This window comes from Vombatus ursinus, unplaced genomic scaffold (genome assembly GCF_900497805.2).
Source record: "Vombatus ursinus unplaced genomic scaffold, bare-nosed wombat genome assembly UNPS02014355.1, whole genome shotgun sequence".
NCBI classification, from domain to species: domain Eukaryota; kingdom Metazoa; phylum Chordata; class Mammalia; order Diprotodontia; family Vombatidae; genus Vombatus; species Vombatus ursinus.
Window position 1 is genome coordinate 229,912 of NW_020954133.1, and position 26,382 is coordinate 256,293.

General features: G+C 41.1%; 1 protein-coding gene and 1 pseudogene across 1 annotated transcript; one reads left to right on the forward strand and one right to left on the reverse strand.

Moving 5' to 3' along the window:
* Nucleotides 1-2,122: 2,122 nt before the first annotated feature.
* LOC114042338 lies at nt 2,123-7,545 on the reverse strand (annotated as a pseudogene).
* Nucleotides 7,546-14,389: 6,844 nt separating this feature from the next.
* Nucleotides 14,390-15,334, forward strand: LOC114042323 (olfactory receptor 51I2-like). Its single transcript, XM_027861007.1, has one exon. It carries the CDS (start codon nt 14,390-14,392, stop codon nt 15,332-15,334), a length of 945 nt encoding a protein of 314 aa, XP_027716808.1.
* Nucleotides 15,335-26,382: the final 11,048 nt, after the last annotated feature.

A 26,382-nucleotide genomic window follows, 5' to 3' on the forward strand; every position in this document is an offset into this window, starting at 1 on the left:
TTTTCTTGCATCACTCTCATTTCTTTTCCCAATTTTTTTCTTTACCTCTCTTACTTGATTTTTGAAATCCTTTTCAAGCTCTTCCATAGCCTGAGATCAATTTATAGTTTTCCTTGGAGGCTTTGGATGTAGGAGCTTTGACTTTGTTGTGTTATTTTGAGTATATGTTTTGATCTGTCCTGTCACCATAGTAACTTTCAACAGTTAAGAGGTTTTTATTTTTTTTTCCTCTTGTTTGCTCATTTTCCTAGCATATTAGTTGACTTTTAACTCTTTGTTAAAGTAGGGCTCTGCTTCTAGGGTAGAGATGTCCCAAGCTTCAAGGATTTTGTGCAGGTGTTTTCAGAAATACTGCTAGGGAACTGTAAGTTTTCAGTTCTTCCAAGGTGATATGATCTAAGGAGAGCTATTTATTTCTCTCCTGGCCTGTGCTCTGGTCTGTGACTGACCACAAGCACTCTTTTCTGCCCTGGAACTGTGAGGAGGGTCCTCCCCGCCACTGCTGCCACAAGCTGTGCTATTCTAGTGCTGCTCCTAGCCTAGGTCTGCCACCCAGGACTGTAACCTCAATTCAAGTAGGGGCAAAGCAACAGAGTCCTGCCTCAGTGCTAGCAAAAAGTCCTCTGTTATCTACTTCTGACCAGATGTTTGACCTCCTGCTGCCACTGTCACCGGGAATTCAGTTACTCCCAAGGCCTGGTCCTGGTAAGTGTGGCCAGGGCTGTGCTGTCAAGGCCTGTGCTGGACTGCACTCCACTCTCACCCAAGTGTGTCATACCTTTCCTGCTGACTTCTAAGTTGTCTTTGCCATCTGTGGGCTGAGAGGTCTGGAAACCACCACTGCTGCCACTGATTCAGTCTCCCCAAGGCTTGCTCTGGGTTTGATGGGGCTGTTTCTGCGCTGGCACTACCTGCATTTGACTATGTTCCTCTCTCATCCTGATGCAACAGATCTTTCCTGCTGACCTTCCAAGTTGACTTGGGCTGAGAATGTGTTTCATTTCATCTTTTTGTGTATTCTGTTGCTCTAGAATTTGTTTAGTCATTTTCTTTTTACAACTTGTTTATTTCATAGTGTTGTTGCGATCTGAGAGGTTGAGACCCGTCAAAGACTGGTGTACAGGACAGGGTCGTCTGGAATGAATTCACAGACTCAAGCATTCTTTAAGTCAAGGTGGCAAAGATTTATTGTTACACTTTTCAGCAGGGAAGGATTCTTAAGGAACCTAGGGTTTATATGGAAGAGGGCATGGGAAAGGAATGCCAGTGACACTGATGAGGTAATCTAAAGGTGCAGGTGTCTTTGGGAGGTATGGATGAGAAAGTACAGGGAGTATACCAGACAGGAAGGGAGATGACAGAGGTATGGATCTTTGGCGTCTGGCAGGAGGAAGAGTCCTTGGGCCGGCCAAGGACAAAACTCCTTGGGCTGGGCAAGGCACCCCTCTCCCTCTGTCTTGATGAGAGAATGCTCTGCAATAAGGGAAAGCTTTCTCACAAGACAGGAACTTACTAAGGAATTGAGAGGCTTCCAGAGACATGATCTTAGGGCTGGGGCCTGAGCAGCCCAGCACTCTCTCACCCAGCTTTGTGTGTTTAGCTGCACCAGGGAGACAGATAAGGGTCGTGCTGGGGCCCACGCATGAATAACCTCTAGGCACAGTGTCCTTGGGCTGGGGAGTGGTTGTCAGAGACAGTGTTTCTGAGGCTAAGGAGAAAATTGGGGTCCAAGTACAAGCACAAGCACCCCATCAGTGTCATAAAAAAGTTTAAGGAAATTCAAGACAAAAATATGCACAAGACAAACAAAAAACATTATTGAAAACTAGCTTTCATTTACAAGTGAAAGTGTGGAATTCAAACGCTATTGCGGAAATATACTTAAAGCATGACTTTGATGTCATATAAGCATTTGCTTAAACCTATGCAGTCTAGTTTTTGTCTAAGAAAATGTATATTTGAATAAATTGTAGTGGCCCAACTTTTTAAAATAGGGATAGCCAAAATTTAGGTTATTGTTGCTCCTAACAAGATATTAATCCGACAAAGTTTCTTTTTTTCCATGATCACAATACAGTATCAATATCTATTTTTTCTTCTTCTTGTCTTCATATTTTGGTAGTTATGTGGAGAGTCCTCTATGCAATTCACCCATCTCCTTTATTTCAGTTTTTTTCATATTTTGCCCTCCTTTTCTTCCTGGACATAACCAGCACAACACTTCCAGTCACAAGTGCCAGAACTACAACTACAATGACAGCAATAACACTAGCTTTTAGTCCTTGCATTGAAAATTCAGGTGACTTTCCATCAAGATAATAGATTAAAGTTTTAGCAGGATCCAGATCAAGCATTTCACCATTTATGTCAAGATTAGTTTTACTGGAATAAAAGAGAGATCACCTTTTACATCTTTCTCAAAATAATAAACCACATCAGCTGTCTCCACATCACTAGTGCTTTTCTGGGTGCTATTTGCATCAGGTCAATAGCGATAACATCATCTTGATACAAAATTCTTTTGAGGTATTATGGGTTCAGTTGATAATGATGCTGAATTTCCTGTTTGATGGCATTGTCTAAGATAGTACTATTAAAAGGTTTTTCTCTTGTTTTGTGTTTGGGTTCATGATGATTCAGTATGCTCTTGCTAATTTGCTGCATGGTATTTCACTATCCTTATCTGTTCTTATTCCAGCTGTATTCACACACCAGCAAAGACCAGTGCTACTGCATTGTCGAGGTTTGAAATGACTGTGTGCATCACAATAGGATCATATATTCCATCCATTTTCTTTAATAGCTCCTTCTGGTCTATTTCTCAGTCCACTCTTTGAATTAGTCATTTTTGCCTTCCTCATCAAACATTATGTAGCCAGTTTTGAACAGGTGACTATATTTGGTGAACCAATAGCCTGACACTGGCACACATCTGGTGATATTTCAGTGCAGTTTGTTAACTTGTTTGTTTCACAGAAACAAACTTTCTGGTCTCAAGCAGCAGCAGAGTGCAAGGGCTGGTGGGGAGAGCCATGGAGAGCTCACCAGAGGGAGCTAAGGGGTACAGGAGCACGGAGCTCCCCCAGCTCGTCTGATAGGCAGAGTGGGTCGGACCCACGCTAGGACCTCAAGGCCTCGGGCTGGGGGGGAGGGGGCGAGGTCTCGTGCCCTCAGTACGGGGCGACTTGAGGAGGGAAGGTCACCTGGCCCCAAGCGCTAAGAGGACCCGGTAGTGAGCGGGAAGAGGTCTGGAGGTGAGCCAGACTCCGGGAGGGCCAGAGCGAGTCTGGGGCGGGTGTCTGGTGCCGGGTCCGCCCTAGTCTCTGCCTCTCTCTGAACCCCACCTTCAGGGCTGCGGTACCCCTGCCTTTCATGCCCACCTGCCCTACGGGTTACGGGGTAGAGTCGCTAGCTGCCTTCTCGTCCCACTCCCCTTCCCTCCTCTCTCCTCCTCTGGAGCCCTGGGCCCCGTACAGTCATTTTATAAAGGAATTTGGAGGGGTTTGGGGAAGAACTCAGGCTAGTCCCTGCCTTTACTCCACCATCTTGGCCCTGACTGAAGCACTTACTTTTTGCATCATTCATGAGACATTTTCTTATGCTCTCTTACATGGTTGAGTATTCATTTATGTTATAAAGACCCCAGACTCAATTCAGAATTCTGCCTGAGACTGGGCTCACTGAATTCCTCAACTGAGAGTTAACTGGGTAATAAGGAAACCACAGTGTAGTGAAAGAAGAGATGCCTTTATTGTGATTCTTGGGAGAAGCGAGTGTCTACATTCCCTCATGGGATCCACACATAACCCATACAGAAGCAGAGCAAGCGATTGTATAGGATTATTTGGCTATAACCCCACCTTGTCCCACCCTCCCTTTCCTCCGTTGGTCAGGGACAGACAGGACGTCCCTCTTCCTTGACCACCCCTTGCATATTACTTCTTAAGTGTTTCTTCTCCCTCCTCACGCGCTGCATGTACAAAAATGGAGGCTGTCTCCCCCCATGGAGTGTGTAAGTTAATATGCATGAGGATAATTAAGCATGCGTGTCAGTCAAAAGTCAGTGACCTCCTCTTGACCATGACCAGCTTGAGCCGGTTTCAGCCTGTGCCCCCTTCAAGAGGAACTTAAAGAATTATTCCAGCAATATGATCGGATAGGGTCATTCTGCCCTCCCTTTCATCGTGTTTTACATATTTCTGCACATCCTGTGTAACATCTATTTTTTTTTTTTGCAATATCCATTGCTCCTATAGTGTCTGTGGAAACCAAATTATTAGCATTTCTCACATTTGTTTTAAACTGTAAGTTCATCAAAGTAGTCTATATTGTATAATTCTTTCTTTTCCTAGTATCCTACACAGAATAGGTAATTAACAATGTTTATTGGATTATAATGATGACAGTAGTCCTAATGACTTTCAGAGCAGGACCACAACATCTAAATCCAAGTAGGTCACATGCCTAGGTCGTGAAACATGTATGTTATATCTTGTCACAAAGATCTGTCTAGATGTCGCTCATAGGGAGGCAAATATATATTTGTGTGTATATATATGTATACACACACACATATACATATATATATGTATGTATATAATATGTATGTATATAGCCATCTAACCTGCCCCTCCTAACCCTTCCACAAGGAAGTCTGGTGAAAATACATTTTTTTAAGTTCAAGCTTCACTCTGATCACTACTCCTTAGAGAGAAAGGAAGGAATTTCTCAATCTGTATGTTTAAATCTTGACTCCTGTTCCACAAAGACTCCTTCCAGTTCCACAATGAACCCATATGTAGCAAATAGCCAATAAACCCATTTATCCAAGTCAACAGCAAAAAATAAATGAGAGGAATGATGTTAAGGAGAATATATACCAGACCACATAAAGTGAATAAACTCTCCCATTACAATCTAGATAACACAGCTTAGCCAACATACAGAGTCTTAAATCTTACCCAAGAGGAAATTCCTCAAAGCTCCTAGTATAATAGGTTGAGGATAGGGATGATACAGAGATTGCCAACTATTCTACATGTCGGCTTCTTTCCACAGTATCCTTTCAAGGACCTAAAGAGAAATTGGAATTACATATTTTCTCTCTCCTTGCTGAAAGCCAGAAAAATAGAGCTCTCTCCTCTCTAGCTTTCACTAATTCTGCCTGCCTCTATCAAAGGCACAGGGTATTGACTAATCAATCTCTTCTAATGAGGAGAGAGTCCCATGCAATTGGTCTTTTGAGTCAAGGTTTATACTAGAATGTGCACAGTTAAGTAGTAGCAATATTAGGCACCAAAACAGAAGAGTCATGTCATGAATTAAAAAAAATAGAAAAATGATTTTATTCCCTTAAAGGAGTCACTTCATTAAATATATTTAATGATCATTATATTAAGTATGATGACAGATTTGTCCTTATTAATATTATTGTACTTTGTAGTTTTAATAAGGCTATTAGTTCTGACTTCACATGTCAATGCTTTACTTAAATGAGAATGCTTTAGTAATAAATAAGTGACCTTGGAATACCTTCCAAATATGAGATATTTGATTCCAAGATCTTTATTTCACTTCTTATTGAATGTTTGCTGTATTTTACCATTACTTGGCATCAACTTGCTTTTACTTTATTCCAATTTCAATTTTCTTCCATGATCTGATAAAATGAGCCTAGGACCCACTATTGCTGCTCCTGGGCAATGATTCAGACTGTGAGGAAGGGGGAAGGTGGCAAAGCGGGAAGGAAATGATTCTTACACTGGTGATAAGGAAACCCATAGATTTATAGCCAGGAAGTTGTCCATGTCCTAAAGTTCCCCAAGCAAAGGGAATGTTCCTTCCCTTTCCCTGTTCCATTATAACTCTTAGCCTGCTGTTTTCTAACTTTTTCCCCTTCTTCCTGGGTAACATATATGAAGGTGCTGCTATTCCTGTAACCACTCAAACCACCCAGCAGAGAATGTTGTTGGCCCCAGTTTTTTTGTGAAACTAAAGTGGGCCAGGCTGGTGATCTGGGATTTCACCAAGCGAGTTGTCATGCTCTTAGATTTCTGCCAAGTAACTCACAGTTCTCTACAGCCTATAGGAACTCAGCCCCTCTTAGGCTAAGGTGCCAACAGATAGACTCAATCTTGACTTCAAACTAAATATAAATTCCCAACTGTCACCCACGTAGTATTTTGAAATGTCAGACTTTCATTAGGCTGTTGATCATTTCATAGGGATTCAAAAACATGGCGTACCCCACAGATTGGCCTGTAGTAGAAGAAAGAACCCATAATGCAGCTCCTGTACAAGATTGCTCATTCTTCTAAATGAAACTCACCTGTCTGCTGAGTTATAGCAATAGCCTTATAAAACACAGTCTGACCTCTGTCACAGGTGTTCCATTGATCACTATCAGGACTCAGCAAAGGAAGCTGAAGCCTGTCTACAGGGGATGCAGAGGACTGCAGGAGGGTGACCAGGACAGTGAGAGAACTGGAACAGCTGAAATAAGTGGGTGGTTAGCATGGAGAAGAGGGGAAGCGTGATAACTGTATTCATTTATTTGAAGAGCTGTTCAGTGGAAGAAAGATTTGCTTTGTTCTATTGGTACCAGAGGGCAGAATGACAAGCAATGAGTAAAAATTACAGAGGCAGTTTTTATCTCATTATAAGGAAAAAAAAAATATATATATATATATACACACACACATATATACATACATATACACATATATAGATACAAATATATACATATATCTATATCTGTGTAATTTCTCTTTATATATCTATATCTGTATCATCTGTATCTATATCCATCTTTCCAATGTTAGAATGACTGCATCAGGACATTATGGGTTCCCTTTCACCAGAGGCATTCAAGCAGCGGTGACTTGATCACTTCCATGTTGTAGATGGAATTCCTCTTCAGGGATGGATTGGACTAAATGTCCTCAGAGATCGCATTAAATTCTGAGATTCTTTAAATATCATTGGTTTAATTCTGCCTGGCTCTTCTGAAGAAGACACAGCTCAGAGACATAGTATACAGCCTAAATGGGGGATTTAGGATTTCAAACTGGGACTGTAGACTAAGAAATCCCTAGCCATAGTTCTTCTACCTTGATGGATCTCAAGGTACCACAGACCCCTCCTTCCCTCCATGTTTATTTCCTGATGTATCCCTTAAGTGCCTGCTTAATTGCAGAGCCTGGGGACTCCCTAGAGGCACCCCTATAAAACTCTGGGCATTTAGAGCCAGAAGTCTGAGGAGTGTTGGTTTGAACAATTGCAGACCCTCCATCCCTTGCCATGGTGGTTCCAATGAAGTAGGTAAGTCCTGGGATCCCAAATCCCCTAACCACCAATCACTGACCCTTGCCTGGGGAACCTCAATCCCATCTTTCCAGACTGACATGAGATAGTTTTGGAGGTTACTAGGGAGACAGGCTTCACCTCATCATCAAAGAATGACATGATAATAGTTCTAAAGGCCCTTAATAGTCATCTAGATTAGTCCCTAACCATTGCAAAGGTCCCCTCGGCAGGACCCCTCATGGATTCTCATCCAATCTCTACTTACAGTGATGTATAGCTCACTCACTATTGAAGGAGTCAATTCCATTCATGCACAACACCAATAGTTACATACAGGGTTACTCTTATGTCAAGCCAAAAAAATTATCCTATATCTTGGACGTAGAGGTCCTATTTCTCCCATCCAGAGCCTCACAAAATACTTCCTCTTTCACATGAAAGCCTTTCACATATTTGAAGCCAGATACCATGGACTGCCAAAGGCTGATCTTTACCAGAAAAAGGTACTCCCTTGGTCATATAAGTTTTTCACCATCTATCTTAAAATATAGTGCCCAGAACTGAAAACAGTACTCCCCAGAGCTCTGGTCAGGGGGACCCATTTACCTCCCTGGGTCTGGGTCCTATGGATGTAAGTCTTGCCTGCTACTCCTGCCTAGTATCCCAGCAGACTCCTCCAGATTATAAGTTTTCTATTAGTGTGGGAAGTTTTGTATGTGTCTAGATGGCAATGACAGAATTGAGTATGTGACATGATGGGTCAAAAGATCCCTGCTTCACCTCAGGTGAACTGACTGTAGCAAGTGATCGATCAATCAACATTTATGAATTTCCTACTATGTGCCAGGCATTATGCTAAATGCTAGGGAGACAAATGCTATAGAAGTTAGGAAGAATCCAATTCATTAGTACCTGTAGATGAAGGGTAAAGGAAGGTAGAAGACCAGGAATCTTCCACATCTCTCATAGCCTAAAAATAAGAAATATTCTTGTGACAGACAGAGAAATTTCTGCTGTGCTCCATGTTAACAAGAAAGGGGACAATGTGGTTGGTGGTTGAAAGAACCCTGGCTTTGGAGTCACAGGCTGTTGGTTCAAATCCAGGCTCCAATGCATACTACCTCTTTGACCCGGACAAGTCAGTTTGACTCCTTGGGTTTAGTCTCCTCACCTGTAAAATGAGGTCAGATGGTTTCTGAGGTTCCTTCTAGCTGTAGATCTATTATTCTATGAAAGAATCTGCATCATACATCCCTCCAGCTCTCATAGCATGCTAAAGACAGCTGGACTTGAAGGCAGGAAGACCTGAGTTGAAATTCTGACCCTGACACTTACCAGCTATGTAACCCTGAGCAAGTTACGTAACTTCTCTGGGCCTTAGTTTCCTTATCTGTTAAATGGCATTTAAGATCTCTCTCAGCTCTAAATCTATGATTCTGTGATCCTCCAAGCGCGTAACTCTGTGATGTTCTCCTTTAGTAAAGCATTGGACCTTCTCTTCTGAAGCCCAATCCTGCCCCCACAAGATTAGCATCTTTCAGTTAAGGAGTCAGAGACCACTTTTTGTGGAGTTATTCCAGGAATTTGAAAGGGCCTCCTGTCTAAAGCTACATGTGATCTGACTACTCTTAATTCCTGAGACCTGGTAGAATGAAATGACTCTCATTTCTGTCACTCTGGCTCTCTGTCTTTGTCTCTGTGTCTCTGTCCCTCTGTATGTCTCTTTTTTTCTGTCACACACACACACACGCACATACACGCACACACACATACACACCAGGTGGAAAGGAAAAATGAAAACCTACTTTTTTGTATGCCTGGTTCCTAATACAAATCCAGGCACATAGTATTTGCTTAACATAAATGATAGTTGATTTGTTGATTACCTAATTCAGTTAATGATCTTGTGGCTCATCCTGCTGTCCTCTTAGTTCCATATCTCAAGATTGTCTTTTATAGTCCTCCCAGTCCAGCTTACATTGCATCAGGCTACACTGCTTCTCTGTATGCCTCTACATCCTCACCATTCCAATTGCCACCAGCCTAGCTTAAACTGTTCAGTGCCATTGACCTGAGTTACAGGGATGGCCTCCTAACAAGTATCCCTGGCTCCATTCAGTCTGTCTTCCATCTCTTCAATCCACACTGCACACTCTACCAGAGCTACCTTCCTAACGTCTGCTTATCCTGGCACCTAAAGGATTAGCCTTAGAACTGTGGAAAAATTATTCATCGTCTCTGGTCCTTAGCCTCCTCATCTATGGGATGAAGATAATAAAACTTCTGCGGTTCCTTTTATGAGAAAGGACTTCTGAACTCTAATGTGCTATATTAAAGTGAGATAATGATGATGTCCATATGCTATTCAAAAATCTAGTCATAGTTATAAGAAAAATTTTTAGTAACCTTAAAGCATCACAGAAATGTGAATTATTATTAGCAAAGCATTATATCACTCACTCCCCTGCTCAAAAGTTTTCCATTCATTTCATTGGGTGCACTGTCCTTTGCTGGGCCCTGGGGGAGATTTGAAGATGTACAAGAAATGGTCCCTGTCCACATGGAGCTTACAGTCTAGTGGATGGGAGAAAACAGGAATAGATTTGAGGAGAAAACAGGAATAGATCTAAGGAGAAAATAAGGAAGTATGTGATAAAAAGTCATAATTAATGGAAAGAGTTAAATGGGAGAACATAGTATGGTGAGAATATTTCTGGTTAGAAAGTCATGGAAGGTTTCAAAGGTAAAGGTAAAATCATGGATGTTGACCAGTAGAAAAGTGGGTGGTCAATAATAATATTCTGGGGATAAGGAATAACTAGAAAAAATGCCAAGGACTGGGCAAGTATAAACTATGTTCAAAGAATTTAGAGCTGTCCAGTTTGACTTGTTTTAAAAATGAAGTCTTTTGGGAACAGCTAGGTGGTGCAGTGGATGGAGCACCGGCCTAGATTCAGGAGGACCTGAGTTCAAATCCAGCCTCAGACAGGTAACACTTAGTAGCTGTGTGACCCTGGGCAAGTCACTTAACTCCTATTGCCCAACCAAAAAAAAAAAAAAAGAAAAGAAAAAAATGAAGTATTTTCTAAAGTTTTTGCAGTAAGAGGATCGTACAAGTGTTTCATTCTTAGTCCTTAAAATATAGCAGCTGTTTATATCCATGTGAACCAAGCAGAGGTAGTGCTGATATAATACCTAGAGGAAAAAGAGTATAAATTTTACCTAGAAATGAAGATGAAACCTTATCTAAATTCTGTGAATATAGAGAAATACTAAAGGTCCAGAGTGGAAGGGAGACAAGGGAGTGGTAATGAGATTCTGAAGATACAGCAAAACAGTAGGTAAAGGAGAGAAAAATCCCTTGTGTTTAAGTAAATTGACATATCTTCACTTCTGGGCACCTTGTTTGAGGAGGGACATTGAGAAGATGGAGCATATTCAGGTGGGGAAGATGTCTAGGATAATGAGACTACTAGCAATCATGATATATTAGAATTCATTGAAGTAAATGTGGATTGTGAGCTTGGAGAAGACTTGGGGTGGTAAGGAGAAGGTAGAAAAGATTTCTTTCTGCAAACATTAGAACTGTTGTTCTGTGTAAGAGGGATTAGATTTTTACTCCTTGACTACCCTGGACAGAACTGGAAAAAATTGGTGGAAGTTGCAGAAGGAAAGTGGGATTTTAGTTCAATGTAAGGAATGCTTGGAAACAATAATAAAATTGTTCAAAACTGGAATGAATTGACTCTGGAATCAGTCATTTCTCTATATTAGGGAGATTTAAGCAGAAGTTGCATGAACAACTTGGGGTTGTTCTGGAGGAGATTCTTGTTCATGTACCAGTTGGTCTAGATTACTTCTAAGGTCATCCACACACACATACACACTTTATATGTACAAATAAACATATATACATATATGACTATATGTATATATGTAGGTATGTGAATATGTATATAGGTATATATGTATGTGTGTGTATCTATCTATATCTATATCAATATATCTACATCTGTCTACATATGTATGAAACAAGGGCAGGTAACGTACCAGGAATTCAAAAAGCTGTACATTAAAAATAGAGCTGAGTACTCACCTCCAAAAGGAGATGAACTTGATGTGGAAAGGTTAAGGACAACAAAAGGTTTTTGTCCACCTTTCGATGTCTTTGTTTTTGGTTATGTGGGGGGAGGAAGGAACATTAAAGAAGGAATAACTGACAGCAGAGAAAACTCAGAGATGCTCAATTTTCATTTTGCATCTGCTGTCTCTGCCGAGGTGGGTATCTCTAGACGGGGAAAAAATAAAAGAACTAAAGGATTAGGGAGATAGTGAGATAGCCCTTAATTTACATTTATGAATTTAGGTTGCTTGCCACATATAAGGCAAAATAAGATCAGTTTGACTAGATTGAGGAAAGGAATGATGTGCTATTAGGTTGGGGCTCAGTTTTAAAGGACCTTAAATGTGAAACAAAGCAGTTTGTATTTCCTTCTAAAGCAGGGATTCTTAACCTGGGAGCCATGAACTTGTTATGTTAAGAAATGTTTTAATAACCATAGTTTTAATAAACATTAAAACTATTAATGGTTTTAATTAAGTTATCCAAAATTTATTTAAGTTATCTATCATTTAAGTTATTGAAAAGCTGCTAGAGGTAATAGGTTTCCCCTCATTAGACATCTTCAAGCAATACTTGGATAATACTTTTCATGTTCAGTGAAGGAGAGATTCATTTGGGACTATTGGTTACATTCAATGGTCACTAAGGACCCTCCCGACTCTAAAATTCTGAGATTCTATGATTCTAGCTCTGAGATTCAACAACTGTATTTTTGAACCTTATTTTTGTGGTTATTTCTCATAAATTTGTGAATAAAGCTTTTTAGACATAACTAACTCAGCTTGCTTAAGAATTTCTACCTCATCCCAGTCTTGTAGATTCAGGCAGCAAAAGTAGCCTTCATTCTCCCCAATCTCAAAGAGGATTTGTGATTAAGGTCTGTTAGAAAGTAAAGAAATAGTCAAGGTGTGTTCTGTGCTTTGAGGAGAAGCATGAGGAAAGGAGGAAAAGCAAAGAAGGAAGAGGAAAAAAAGTAAGGTAGTAATAGAGGGGAGAGGAAGAGGAAGAAGAAGAAGAGAGGAGGGTATGTAAGAGGATAAAAAGGGGGAGGACGTATGGGGGAGAAATTTCTGTTCCCTGTTGTGAGGGACTGTCTGATGTTGACTACTGCCAAGTGCAGGTTGTGGCAAGATGGGGTAGGAACTGGGTATTAGGAAGTAACCGGAGCTCACGCTCCCGAGGCAGGGGCTGTGCTAGGCGGAGTTGTGGTGAACTGGGATGGGCTGGATACGGAGAAGTAACCGGAGCTCACGCTCCTGAGGCAGCGGGCAGTGCTATGTGAGCTGTGATAAGCTGGGGAAGGAACAGGATACAAGGAAGTAGCCGGAGCATGTGCTCCTGAGGCAGGGGGCTGTGCCACGTGGGAGCGAGACAGCAGAGGACGAGTTCCCTTTGCTTAATCCCCTCCCTAAGTGCAACATCAACCCCAGACGCCTCCTTCCTGTGTCCTTCCTGACTTCCTGGGTCACGTACCTTCCCTTTGTGTAGCACTGACCCCAGACGCCTCCTCCCAGTATCTGAGCCTGACTTCCTAGGTCACGTACTCTCTTTGTCTATGCACTAATCCCAGACGCCTCCTTCCTGTATCCAGTCCTAGCCTCCTGCGTCACTTCCTCTCCCTTGGTGCGCTAAACCCAGACATCCCCTTCCTGTATCTGATCCTACAATCAATGACTAGTAGGCAGGCTGAGGAGGAGGGGCTAGGTAGGTACTTAAGGAACGGTCCTGGTCGGAGCACACTCTCTCTTTGCTCCTGCTCTCTTGCTATAGCCTTCCTGCTTGGCCTTGCTGTGATGGCCTCTGAATAAAGCTCGGGTGTTGGCACCTCCTGGTCGGCTCGTCTCTGTGTGTTTATCCGGGTAGGCCCCAAAGACTGGTAAGTATGACTCTGGCAGCCTGCTCCTTATAGGAGGAGAGTGCACGGCGCGGCCGGCACAAGTGGCGCCCAACGTGGGGCGGAGGAAATAGGCCAGAGGCGGATCAGCTGGTCTGGTCGCAGGAAGAGAGACGAGACCCGTAGCCAATAGGGTGAAGGAAGGAAGATGGGACAGATGTTTGTTAAGGTCCCAGATTGGGAGGTGCTAGGGAAAGAAGTATATGAAAGAGTGAAAGAAGCAGAAATCAGTAGTGAGGAAGAATCAGGGAGTGAGGCAGAGGACACTGGAAACAGGGAATGGGAGAATAAGCAAAGGGAACTCGTCCTCTGCTGTCTTGCTCCCACATGGCACAGCCCCCTGCCTCAGGAGCACGTGCTCCGGCTACTTCCTTGCATCCTGTTCCTTCCCCAGCTTATCACAGCTCACATAGCACTGCCCGCTGCCTCAGGAGCGTGAGCTCCGGTTACTTCTCCGTATCCAGCCCATCCCAGTTCACCACAACTCCGCCTAGCACAGCCCCTGCCTCGGGAGCGTGAGCTCCGGTTACTTCCTAATACCCAGTTCCTACCCCATCTTGCCACAACCTGCACTTGGCAGTAGCCAACATCAGACAGTCCCTCACACCCTGTTCTTTAGTGGGAATGAGGGAGCTGGGGAAATGTGAGGACATAGGCTATGGCTGCAAACAAAGGACTAAACTAATAAATTGGCATTGTTATCATTTACTATTATCAGTCTGGAAGGCCAAGAGATCCGCAGAGGTTAGGGTGAGCAAGAAAGACTTCCTGAATGAATTAATTTGTAAATCTTCCTTAAAGAAGGTAATGAACAAGGATTAACTGAAAGACTAAGGGAAGTTATTCTAAGTGTTGGCAAGGAGTAAAGGACAGGAGATGTTTAGGAGACCTCCCTCACTAGAATAGAAGGTATATACTGAGCAATAGAGTAACATAGAACTTTGAATAGAGCGGTTTCAGATTACAAAGATCTTGAATGCCACCCTGAAGGATATGATCAACAATGACCTACCTCTTCCTTTCCCTTCCATGAATTTTGACTGTAAAGCCTGAAGAAAATTCCCAGGATGAGAAATTCTTCCACTAATGACACAGGGTCACCTCTCTTCACTCTAACTGGCCTCCCAGGGCTGGAAGACTCCCAACACTGGATGTTCCTTCTCCTTGGAGTCCTCTACACTGTCTCTATTGTGGGAAACAGCCTAATTCTCTTCATTGTCAAAGAGGAGCAAAGTCTGCACCAACCCATGTACTATTTCTTGTCTCTGCTTTCAATCAATGACCTTGGTGCGTCCTTGTCCACACTGCCCTCAGTATTAGCCACTTTCTGCTTCCATACCAAGAAGATAACCTTTGATACCTGTATGGCACAGATGTTCTTCATTCATTTCTTCTCTTTCACAGAGTCTGGGATTTTACTGGCCATGAGCTTTGATCGTTATGTGGCTATCTGCAACCCACTGAAGTATCCTACCATTCTCACTGACACTCGAGTTGCACAAATGAGCCTGTCCATTGGTTTCCGCAGCTTCTGTGTGGTTTTTCCATTGCCCTTCCTCCTGAAGCGTCTGCCCTTTTGCAAAGCCAATATTTTGTCCCATGCTTACTGTCTATACCCAGACGTGATCCATCTACCCTGTGGGGACATCACTTTCAATAGCATATTTGGTCTCTGTGTTATCATCTCTACCTTTGTCCTGGATTCTGTACTCATCCTCGTCTCTTACATTCTCATCCTCCGCTCTGTGCTAGCTATTGCCTCCCAAGGAGAGAGGCTTAAAACACTCAATACTTGTGTGTCTCACATATGCGCAGTACTAATCTTCTATGTGCCCATGTTAGGTGTATCCATGGTACACCGCTATGGGAGATATGCACCACCTTATGTGTATACACTAATGTCCCTTGTCTACCTCTTTGTGCCTCCCATGCTCAATCCTGTCATCTATTCTATCAAGACAAAGGAGATCCATAGGAGGCTCATCAGGTTATTCTCTGGGACAAAACTTTGAACAAAGAAGCTAGAAAAAAACACCAATCACACACGTTATACCATCAAGTCCATTGTGACTTTAAGTGTTGGTTTTACAATATCTACACACAGATACTGGTGGCTGCCATTTGTATAAATTTAACATACCAGGTCTTTTTGAAATCATTGTTTTCTTATGTTTTGAATTCTCTCCCTTCCTCCACTCCCTCTTCCCTGAGATAGTAAGCAACCTGATAGAGATCATTTGTGTGTGTGTATGTGTGTGTGTGTGTGTATGCAGTCATGTAAAACATTTATACATTATTCATTTTGTACAAGAAGACTTGAACAAAAAAAGAAAGAAAATGAAAAATAGTATTCTTCAATCTGTATTCAGAAACATTCATTCTTTTTCTGGAGACAGAGACCATGTTTCATCCTGAGTCCTTTGGGATTGACTTGGATCATTGTAATGTTGAGAATAGCTAAGTCATTCAGAGTACTTTGTCATATGATATTGCTGTTACTGTGTGCAATGTTCTCTTGGTTCTGCTCACTTCACTTTGCATCAGTTTATGTAAGTTTCCAGGTTTTTCTGAAATCAGCCTGCTTGTCATTTATTACAGAACAAAAATATTCCATCACAATCATATACTACAACTTGTTCAGCCATTCCCCAATTGATAGGTGTCCCCTCAATTTCCAATTTTTAGCCAACACCAAAAGAGCTGGTATAAATATTTTTGTACAATAAGTCCTTTACTCTTTTTTAAAAATCTCTTTGGGATGTAGACCTAACCCAGTGGTATTACTGGGTCAAAGGACATGCACAGTTCTGTAGACCTTTGGGCATAGTTCCAAATTACTAATGTCAACCACCATTGTTACACAGATACAAACCCAGGCACATAAAATGGCTAAAAACACAATAATACATGTGTAGTGAATTGAGTGTTGGACTTGGATTTTGGAAGACCTGGATTTGAATCCATCTCTGACATTAACAATTCATAAGTGCTCTACAATGGAAGAATTATTATACATCTCTAGAGTGTTCAGGAGGACTAGCAATCTGATACGAAGGCTTGCCAAGCCCTTTTCAGGGTTGCTTTCTACCTTTGGTGTCCACCTGCCACCCAGCTCTCACCTATGACTCTAAGAAGCTGTAGCATGTGTCACAGACACACTCTAGTAAAACTGTCTCCTTAGAAAGGCTAAACCAGGTTGAAGGTAACCAACAAGCCTTAAACCTGATGGTTGGTTAGGGGAATATCTACTCGAAGTAGGTGAAGTCTTTCTTGGCAAAATAGACGGAGGAGGACAATTTATTCCAATGGGACATGAAGGAGGGGGAAACAGGCCCTGTTGAGAGCTTAGAACTTTGCCAAACATTGAACATGCAAGGTCGTTTACTGCATCTTGAGGCATCACCAGGCATCTTGACCTTTGTCTTGCCACTAGACTCTAATGATTCTGGAAGACAGAGAGGTTGACACACAGTTCAACCTCACTTAAATCCAATTCACATGCAAGTCAAGAAGACATTATACATCTCTGAGACCTGGTTTCCTCATCTATATAGTGGAAATAATAGTTTACCTGTCTGAGTTTAGTGGCAGCTAAAATGAAATAGTGAATATGAAGTGTTTTGCAAAATTTAAACTGACCTAAAAATGACCACTCTTATTATTCTAGAAATAGTATGTAAATTACTAACAAAATATAGACTTAGACTAGTATAAAATTTATGTATCTAAAATGAATCTGATACAGTCCTGGGAAAAGCTTCAGGAGCTGCAAAGTCTGATAGACTAGTTATGTAGAACTATTACTAATGTAGAAATATTGAGCTCTGTGCCTTCAAAGAACTGTGAGTTTGCTCCGGCATTAAGAAGGAGAAGGAGAAATGAAGGCATCATGAAATTCTGGAGAAGAAAAGAAGACAGACAAGTCTTAAGTCCAGGACCCATAGCCTTTCTCCATTCTTTTCCAGGTATAGATTCTAGTCAAGTTAAGTCAACAAGCATGAATTACTTACTATATTCCAGGCACTGTACTAAGCACTGGGAATAAAAATATAAGTCAAAAAGATATTCCCTTCTCTCAAAAACCTTACATTCTATCGAGGGAAGACAACCCATAAGTGAAATAATTAAAGGCTAGAGAGGGAGGAGAAGGTATCCATTTGGGGGCATGGCAAAGAAAGTCTGAAGAGTCAGGAGCAGAGCCTGGAGAGGAAGGAAGATGTGACTGCCTTGGACATTTTGTTAAAATGAAGGTCCTGAGAGCAAGGATGCAGTCAGAGGAAGGGGTCCCCGAGGTGGAATGTAATTCTAGTGTGAGAAGTCCACAAGTGGAGAGAACTTCCAGGATGAGGAAGCTAATGTGGAGGCATGGTAGAGAAGGACCAGAGAGTCAGGAGTAGAGCAAATAGAGAAGAGGAGAGTAATGAAGCTTGTTCACTGTTTTAGCCCTGACCCTATCTATTTCTGGCCCACTGTGTGACCTAGGACAAGTTGCTTTTCCTTCTCTGAACATTGATTTCCTTGTTTGTACATGTAAAATCAATAAAAGTCTGACTAAATGAGTTCAAGGTCCTTTTTAGCTCTTAAGAGTTTAGGGTCTAACATGGCATTCAGTACTGGAAAGAAGTCTGAATTTATACTTAAATGACCTGGTTTCCTGTTCTAATTGTGCTACTTACTACCTGTATGATCTCAAGTAAATCCATTCACCTCTCCAGGTCTCAGTTTCCTTATCTGTAAAAGGAAGGCTTTGATCTAAGTGGAGTCTAAGGTCCCTTCAGGCTCCAAACCTGTGAACCTATGACTTTGGGTCAGATCTTTGCTACTTACTGTAAAACCTGGGAGAAATCACTTCACCTCTCAAGTTCTCAGCTGCTTCTTATGTAAAGTGAGAGGGTAAGCATATAAGAGCTCTGAGTTCAGCAATTTTGATCCAATGCCAAATCTTGTTACAGAGAAGAGATTAAAAAATGTACCTCCTTCCTCTCAATGAGGAGGTGGTGAACACTTTGGGTGGGTCCAGAGTATTGGGTAAGATGTCAGACACAGTTGCTGCATTGGTTGGTTTTCCTTACCATATCTTTTAAAATGTTACAAGGAATAATTCAAGGGGCTTGGGAGCAGGAGAAGGTATATCAGAAATGACTATGATATAAGAAATAGAGCATATCAATAAAAAGTTTTGGAAGAATGCCACCGAATGGTCATGAGTAGGCAGCTACATATTATCAGTAACAATTTTTGTGCAAAAAAGTAGAATATGGGACATTATAAAGGACTTAACCCATTTAAGTGACTTGTTAAGCGTGTTTCCTCATCTATAGAATGAGGTAGAGAAGGAAATGACAAACCACTCCATTATCTTTGCTCAGAAAAACCCCAAATGGGGTCACAAAGAGTTCAACACAACTGAAATGACTGCACAACAACAAAACAAATCATGCACACATTTAATATGTATGCACTGTTCACAGGTCACTGTGATAGGCACTGGAAGAGATACAAAGTTTAATTATGACAAACTCTAGTCTGAAGAGGGAACTGTGAATGCAGCCATTACACAGAATTTCTCATTCAGTTGAATTCTATCCGTAGTAGCAAAGAAGTCTTGGTGTGAGACGCATGTTGGATTTTTAGAATAGTCACAATTACATCAAGGTGGGCATTATGATTGCTTTTGTTATAGAACAATTCTATTATTTGTGGTTCAGAATTCAGACTAACAACAACCACCGAAAAAGAGAAAAAGCATGATGTATTTGTGTTTGCTAAAACCATGGAAAGCACTCCAGTATACCCAACCAGTTACCACAACTGGCATTGGCAGAAAGTCAAAGTGATTAAGAGAAGTGGTTTAGAAGCAGTAAATTCCAAGGCATGGCATTGTCAGCTCAACTCTGACCCTGTCTTCTGTATTGTCTTGTTAACACTTCTGTACTCAGTAACCCAGTGTATTTATGGGACTAATAATTTTGTTGTCCTCTAGTGGCCCTTTGGGCTTAGTGTCAGTTTTTTTATTTAATGCCCCTTGGTCATCAAGGAATTCTTCACTATAATGCCATTACCTTTGATTAAGATTGTTCACATTTAAAATCCATAGGAATTCAAACTCATGACTGAAATATAGTAAGCATTGCATAAATGCTTGTTTACTGAATAAGAAGTCCATTAATGTTTTTTGTTTTTCAATGTATTTTTGTTCTTCTTTGGTAGTAGTGGAGTGTGAGAGCTGGTTTGGAGTCAGTAAGACTACCAAGGCCAGAGTCCTTCCAAGCAGGGCTTTATTATAGTAAAAGCAAATGGAACCAAGCAGTTCAGGATACTCTTTGGTTGGGTGGAAGGGGAATGGGGACTTGCTTATATCAGAGCTGAAAGGGTAGTAGCTTATGGAAATTTGCTATAGCATAATCTTTGTGCTATGTGAGCAAAAAAAGATTTGCTCCTGCACTGTACTGGGTCTTCCGGGTGGCTATCTTGAAATAGCCATACCTTCACTCTTGAGAGGCCCTTCATTACCATAATCATAAGATGTAAATAGAGACTTTGACATCACATAAGTTACTATTGGGCATTGAGGAGTCTTATTGTGCTTTCATAGTCTTGAGAAAGTCCGTTGACCGCAAGGTCATTGGTGATAGGTTAGGCTGAGGGTCTCTAGACCACAAGGTTGCAAGTGATAGGGTGGGCTATGGAGTGGTGAGGTTGCCTATTCAGCATATGGGAAAAGTATCTGTTCGCTAAGCACATAGGGCTAAGAATATAGGGGAAAGGGTTGCCTAATCAGGATATAGGGAAAGGATGGGGCCTCACTGCTCTGGGGGGAAAAATAGGACTTTGCTGTTCCTACTCCATTTTCCCAGCTTCCTGTGTTGTGGAAATTAAGGGGAAGCCCATCATTGGCTGCTTCAAGCTGATAAGGGGCAAAGGTAAGGAGCGTCAAAGCAGGGTTACTGCACACAAGCAGCACCAAAGGAGGCAGTGGAGACATCAAGTGAAGTAGAATAAGTGGTGGCTGTGAGGACTCTGATTTGTTTTTTTTTTGTTTTGTTTTGTTTTTGTTTTTGCTAGGCAATGGGGTTAAGTGACTTGCCCAAGGTCACAAAGATAGTAAGTGTTATGTGTCTGAGGCCGGATTTGAACTCAGGTCCTCCTGACTCCAGGGCCAGTGCTCTATCCGCTATGCCACCTAGCTGTTCTGAGGACTCTGATTTGAAAGAGGTGTCTGGCAATGAGAGAGGAGGGGCGGACCAAGGAAGAGGGCCAAAATGTTCCTCCTGATTGGCCAATCCAAGTTTTAGGCCTTTCTCGGGTCTTGAGGTTTCAAAAATGGTTTGGGGAAGGGTCTACTTTTGGTCAATGGTGCACCAAAAGGTGCCCCTGCAGACCATCTAGGCATGGGAAAACTTCACTCTTCCTCAGGGAGTGAGGCTCCACTTGGAGCCTACATCATCAGATGATTCAGGAGTCCACATCCACCAGTGGGCAGCTGTAGGAGTAGTCAGAAAGACCTGATAGGGATTCTTAGAAGACATGAGTTGACAATTGAGAGAAAACAGTATAACATAGGTCCTTGGTTAAAGGCACAGAGAGATGGTTCAGTTTCCCAGCCATGCGGAATTAGGTTCCAATAATACAATACAATTTTTTCTCATAATTCACAAAATTGAATAATAACGTTAAGTCAGGTACAGATTAAACTACTTCAGAAGGCTCATAATAGACTAGTTTTGAGAAGGGAAATTTACATGTCACTAAGGTAACCAAGAAAACTTAAACATGAATCATACAAATCAATATAATCATTATTACCAATGTTAACTAACCCTTAAGTTCCTTGTATTCCTGTAATCTATTCCCAATGTCTATTTAAGCAGTACCTTTTGTATCCCAGATGTCTCATATAGTTATCTGGTGTCTAAATATCCTTTCTTTGACAATAGGTTTTATTCTTTGGACAGCTCTAAAAGGGAGCTCTGCTTCTCTGGTTCAAATTTAGAAGTTCCCAGATAATTCTGACTTAATATAGATTAGTAAATCACTTAAATTTGGTTCTCCATTCTTGAAACTTCAGAGAATTTCAGTTTATATATCATCTGCTGTTTCTGCCCATACCTAAATCCTGTATGTGGTATAAGGATCTTTTAAAATATGAGGTTTCAACCATAAAATGAACTCTTCTTCCTTTTAAAATTATCAGACGGATACTTTAATAAAGGAGAAATAATTTCACTTACTTCTACCATTATCCTATATAATTAGACATCTATCACATTACATCTTTGTCTTATTACTTGGTCTAATCATTTTCTCCTTAGGAGGATGCTATCCCTATATTATTATTATTTGACCATGAATGTAAGTTAAAATTGTAAGCTATTTATTGTTGCATCCTATTGTAGTAACTCAGGGATGTTCCAGTATCCATCTATTATTTAATAGATTTAGTATTGTACTTATACAACTTCTTGATTATAGAAATTTGCTATACAAGGAAAAAGAGGGTGTCATATATCATGACAGAAGGAAAAAAAAGACTTCTTTAGGTTTGTTTGATTCCAGGTATGAGTCATATGTGACAGCCATTCTCATAGTCACTAGATGTTAAAAGCAGCAGGTGGGGAATTTTCCTTTTCAGAAAGGAAGTAGCACAGTTGGGAAGTCAGGGAGTCAGGAATTGGGAGTCAGGAAGATTCTACCTAGGCTGTGTCCAAGGTCATCCTCAAAACTCTTCCCAGGCACAGACATCCACCTTTAGCAGTTCTCAGCCTGCAGCGCATGCCATTCTACTATTGGCTTCGTGAAAATTCAGACAACTATCCCTGTAATCAAAGCTCAAAACAATAATAAATTGCAGTCCTATCATGCCTTGTGTAGCAAGTTCCAATAATCAGAGCTTCAGGTGAATTTGGCTCTCAAGGATCACACTCCTAGATAATAAATATTTAATCTCATGTTGGTAAAAGTAAGAGATTGATCACAGAAAAATACTACTGCTCTCATCTCTTTAAGCTATGGGAGCATCTTAAAGTGAGTCTTAAGCAGTTTGCATAAATTTCTGCACATGTGCTAATTCCAGATTAAATAATATTAAATTTCTCATTAAGATAATACAAAAAAGCTCATAGGTTACTACTCTCCACTAACATAATTGTATGTCCTGGAATCTCATTCCTTAAACAAGAGGTTCCTTACTTTAACTTCACAGGTTGATGGACTTATGTCCTTGTTTCACAAGCTTGTTTATTCTTCCCTAATAATATTCACTCTGGAAGAATAAGACACTTCAGGAACTAAAATCTTATACATATGATAAGTTCAGACACTAACTCGTGCAGACAAGAGAATTTTTTTTTTTGCAAGGATTCTCATTTGCTCAGTAGGAATTCTACAGCACAGAAAACTTTTGCACAGAGTTGATAAGAATTTTAAGTGAAACTTCCTCTTAACTTGAAAGCTTATCCTAACCCATTCATTCTCCCTTATTTTTTTGGTACAATTCTTAAATCTATCATCTACATTATAAGAGAAATTGTTTTACAACAATATAGTTGATGCAACTGTTTACCAAATTACACAAGTTAGAAATGTAACAATATGCTGAACATTATGTATTTAAACTTGAAACAAGCCATTATCAATTTAGGCAAATGCACTTCGAAATCACTTTGCACAGAGAATCATTCATCTCATCATTAATATGTTGAAACTACAACTCTAAACCACCATATATATTTTTACAATAGTCAAGATTTCTAATGAAAAATCTGCTATCATAGTAAATATCAGTATTATTATTATTACTTGTTTATAACCAAATATACCTCATTAAATATTTAACAGTTTTCAAATCATCTATTTTCATCACATCCTTTTAAAAGGCTCAATTCATACACAACAAAATCCAGATTAAAATGGCTTTAACACCATTTCTACCTCACAATGGTCTCTCAAATTTTACAGTCTAAGAGAGTTTTGGAAATACAGTACAATTTAGAAATACAATAAAAGCACAAATAATAAATTTCAGATGACATGTTGCATTTTCAGATTATCACATGTAGAAATTATTGCTCTTACTACTTTTGATATTTAAAACCCACTTCCAAGTTATCAAGTATGTAACAATTACATTAAACTAGAGAGATAATAATAATGCTGTGTCTAACATATGCCAGTCATTGTATTAAGCACTTTACACTCATTATATCACTTTGATCCCATAACAACAACTATCACTACTTTTCCCTTTACATATCAGGAAATGAGGCAAACAGAGATAAAATAGCTTTCCATATATTTTGCAATGGGAGCAAAGAACTGTGAGGCTTACCAAGAACAGAGGCTGGCTGGCTTCTCACTAGGCACTTCCAGGGGCACCCAGATTGTCTCAGGTAGCAGCTGGGTGCTGGGGGGTGGGGTGCAGCAGTGGGCACTGCCTAGGGGCTGGGGTGGCTCATGCTAGGACCTTCCCAGTAGTGACAACTCTTGGTAGCAGAGCTTAGGGAATGTTCATTATAGGCCTGATCTGTCCACCTCTCTCCTCCCCACAGCTACAGAATTTAATGAGTCTGGGGTGGTTTGCAGCTGCTGGGGTAGGATGGGCAGACTGTATAGAACCTGGGTCATATTTTCAGCCTTTGCCTAGCGGGATGGGCTGCACGGTGCCCAGGGGCACAGGGCTGTCAGGTCCACCGCCAGTCTGTGATTGCGGCCCCTCCCCTCCTTTTGCCAGGTGGGGAAAGGGGATTTAAGTTTTCCCTACAATTCTCCAGCATTATCTTTTCTTCATCTGATCTGGGATGAGAGGGATTGACGAGGATCCATGGGGCTGTTTACAATCCCCACACTGAGATACACTCCTAACCCTGGGGAGGGAGTGGGGAATGCTGAGTAATCAGGATTATGTGGAAGTGTTTTGGCAGTGGGTGAGCTCATGGAATTATCCCAAAAGTCTCAGGAGTTTTCTTCTTCAATCCCAAAACCATCAATTTCCAGACTTCTTAATGATTAATCTCAAAACTTCCAAAATCTGCTAAGATGTTTTTAGCTGTATCGAAATTTTCACTGTAATTCCAGGCTGGCCAGGCTAGGAACCAAAAGGAAAAGAGTTTTACAGGTTTGTTTGTTTGTTTTTCTAGCTGCAGCCCTTAGAAGTCTCTTGCTGGCTGCATTTTAAATCTTACTAGGTAACAGAACAATATCTTGCTCACAATACAACACCTAGACATTTTAATATATAAAGACACAGACAAATACAAAAAGAGTGCATAATTAATGACAGTGACAGGGGGAATTAGAGGCTTGATAGAAACCCCCATCACAAATTTTCCTGTTTACAAAAAGATCTAATTGCAAGATGGTATTATAATTTAGGGATCTATATTCTAGTCATTTTTCTTGATCTTTTAGAGAATATTGAGGCCAGGTGGTGTTACAGAAAAAGACTAGATGCTTTCTCCTCAGGTTCCCTCTTGGGAATTTTTCCCAATTCTTTCACAAGCATCCCAAAGCCGGGCATGCTAGGATAGATGGTCCCTGTCTCATCTGAAACAGTCAGAGTCCCCAGTGGTCGCAGCGTCCTGAGAGCATGGGGAGAAAATGAAAGCATGGACCATTCCAACCAAGGTGTCCCTTAGTTTAATGAAAGGTTACTGCAGTAGAACTGCACAGTACACAACTCTCTCCAGGGTTGGCGCTACCCAACTGCCGCCAAGAAGTGGAGGCTTCTCAGGGAGTCCACAGGCTGTTTGACAGTGGGGCAAGGGAGAAAGGGATCTCTATAAAGAAAGCAAAAAGACTTAGCCAACCTGGGCCGAGGTCAAATCAGTGAAGCCTGCTTAAGAAAGGAGTCTGGTATAGGAGGAGGGGAGTGGCACTGAGGAGCTAACCTCTCCTCCTGGGTTTTGGCACCAAGAAATGCAGTGGGAGGGCTGGTTTGGAGTTGGTAAGAATAACAAGGCCAGAGTCCTTCCAAGCAGGGCTTTATTATAGTAAAAGCAAATGGAACCAAGCAGTTCAGGATAAGCAAAAAAAAGACTTGCTCCTACGCTATACTGGGTCTTCTGGGTGGGAATCTTGAAATAGCCATACCTTCACTCTTGAGAGGCCCTTCATTACCATATTCATAAGATGTAAATAGGGACTTTGACATCACATAAGTTACTATTGGGCATTGAGGAGTCTTATTGTTCTTTCATAGTCTTGAGAAAGTCTGTTGACCACAAGGTCACCGGTGATGGGGTAGCCTGAGGGTCTCTAGACCACAAGGTTGCAAGTGATAGGGTGGGTTACAGAGTGGTGAGGTTGCCTATTCAGCATATGGGGGAAGTAATTGTCTGCTCAGCATATGAGGAAGTAGTTGTCTGCTCAGCATATAAGGCTAAGAATATAGGGGAAAGGCTTGTCTAATCAGGATATAGGGAAAGGATGGGGCCTCACTGCTCTGGGGGAAAAATAGGACTTTGCTATTACTATTCCAGTAGCATTTCCACTTACACAGGTTTACTTTCTATGTCCTCGGCATATAAAACTATATCTATGTCTTTGCTAATGAGCTTTAGGAGAATATGAAGAATAGGGTCTGGCTGATTCATTTTTTAAATGGTCTAGCATTTTCCTGCAGATATTTGTCAGCTCTCTGTGATGCTTGTGCTGTTGGTGGTAGTAATGAATGTGGTGATCATCTTGACAAGTGATAGTGATTGTACAGATGTGGGATAAAAGATGTCAAGGAGAAAGGAACTATTCAACTCAAAATTCACCAAGGTTGATTCATTTAATGGATGTAGTAGAGGAAGGATACAGAGATATTTGAGACCCATTTTGAATGTCATGATGCTCAGCTCTAATGTATGTAGCAGGCCCATGCAAGTGGGGGCAGGGGGTGCCTACATTTTAACACAAAAGTTTGGAATGTGGTGGCTCCCCCTTTTTACTCAGCACTACTATAACTTTACTGGAGGAATAAATACCCAACTTGGAAGCATTGATTAGTCCAGATTGTGGGTTAGCCCACTCATTACAGTAGTGATTGGTAAGTTTCTAAAGAGCTCACAATCTTAAA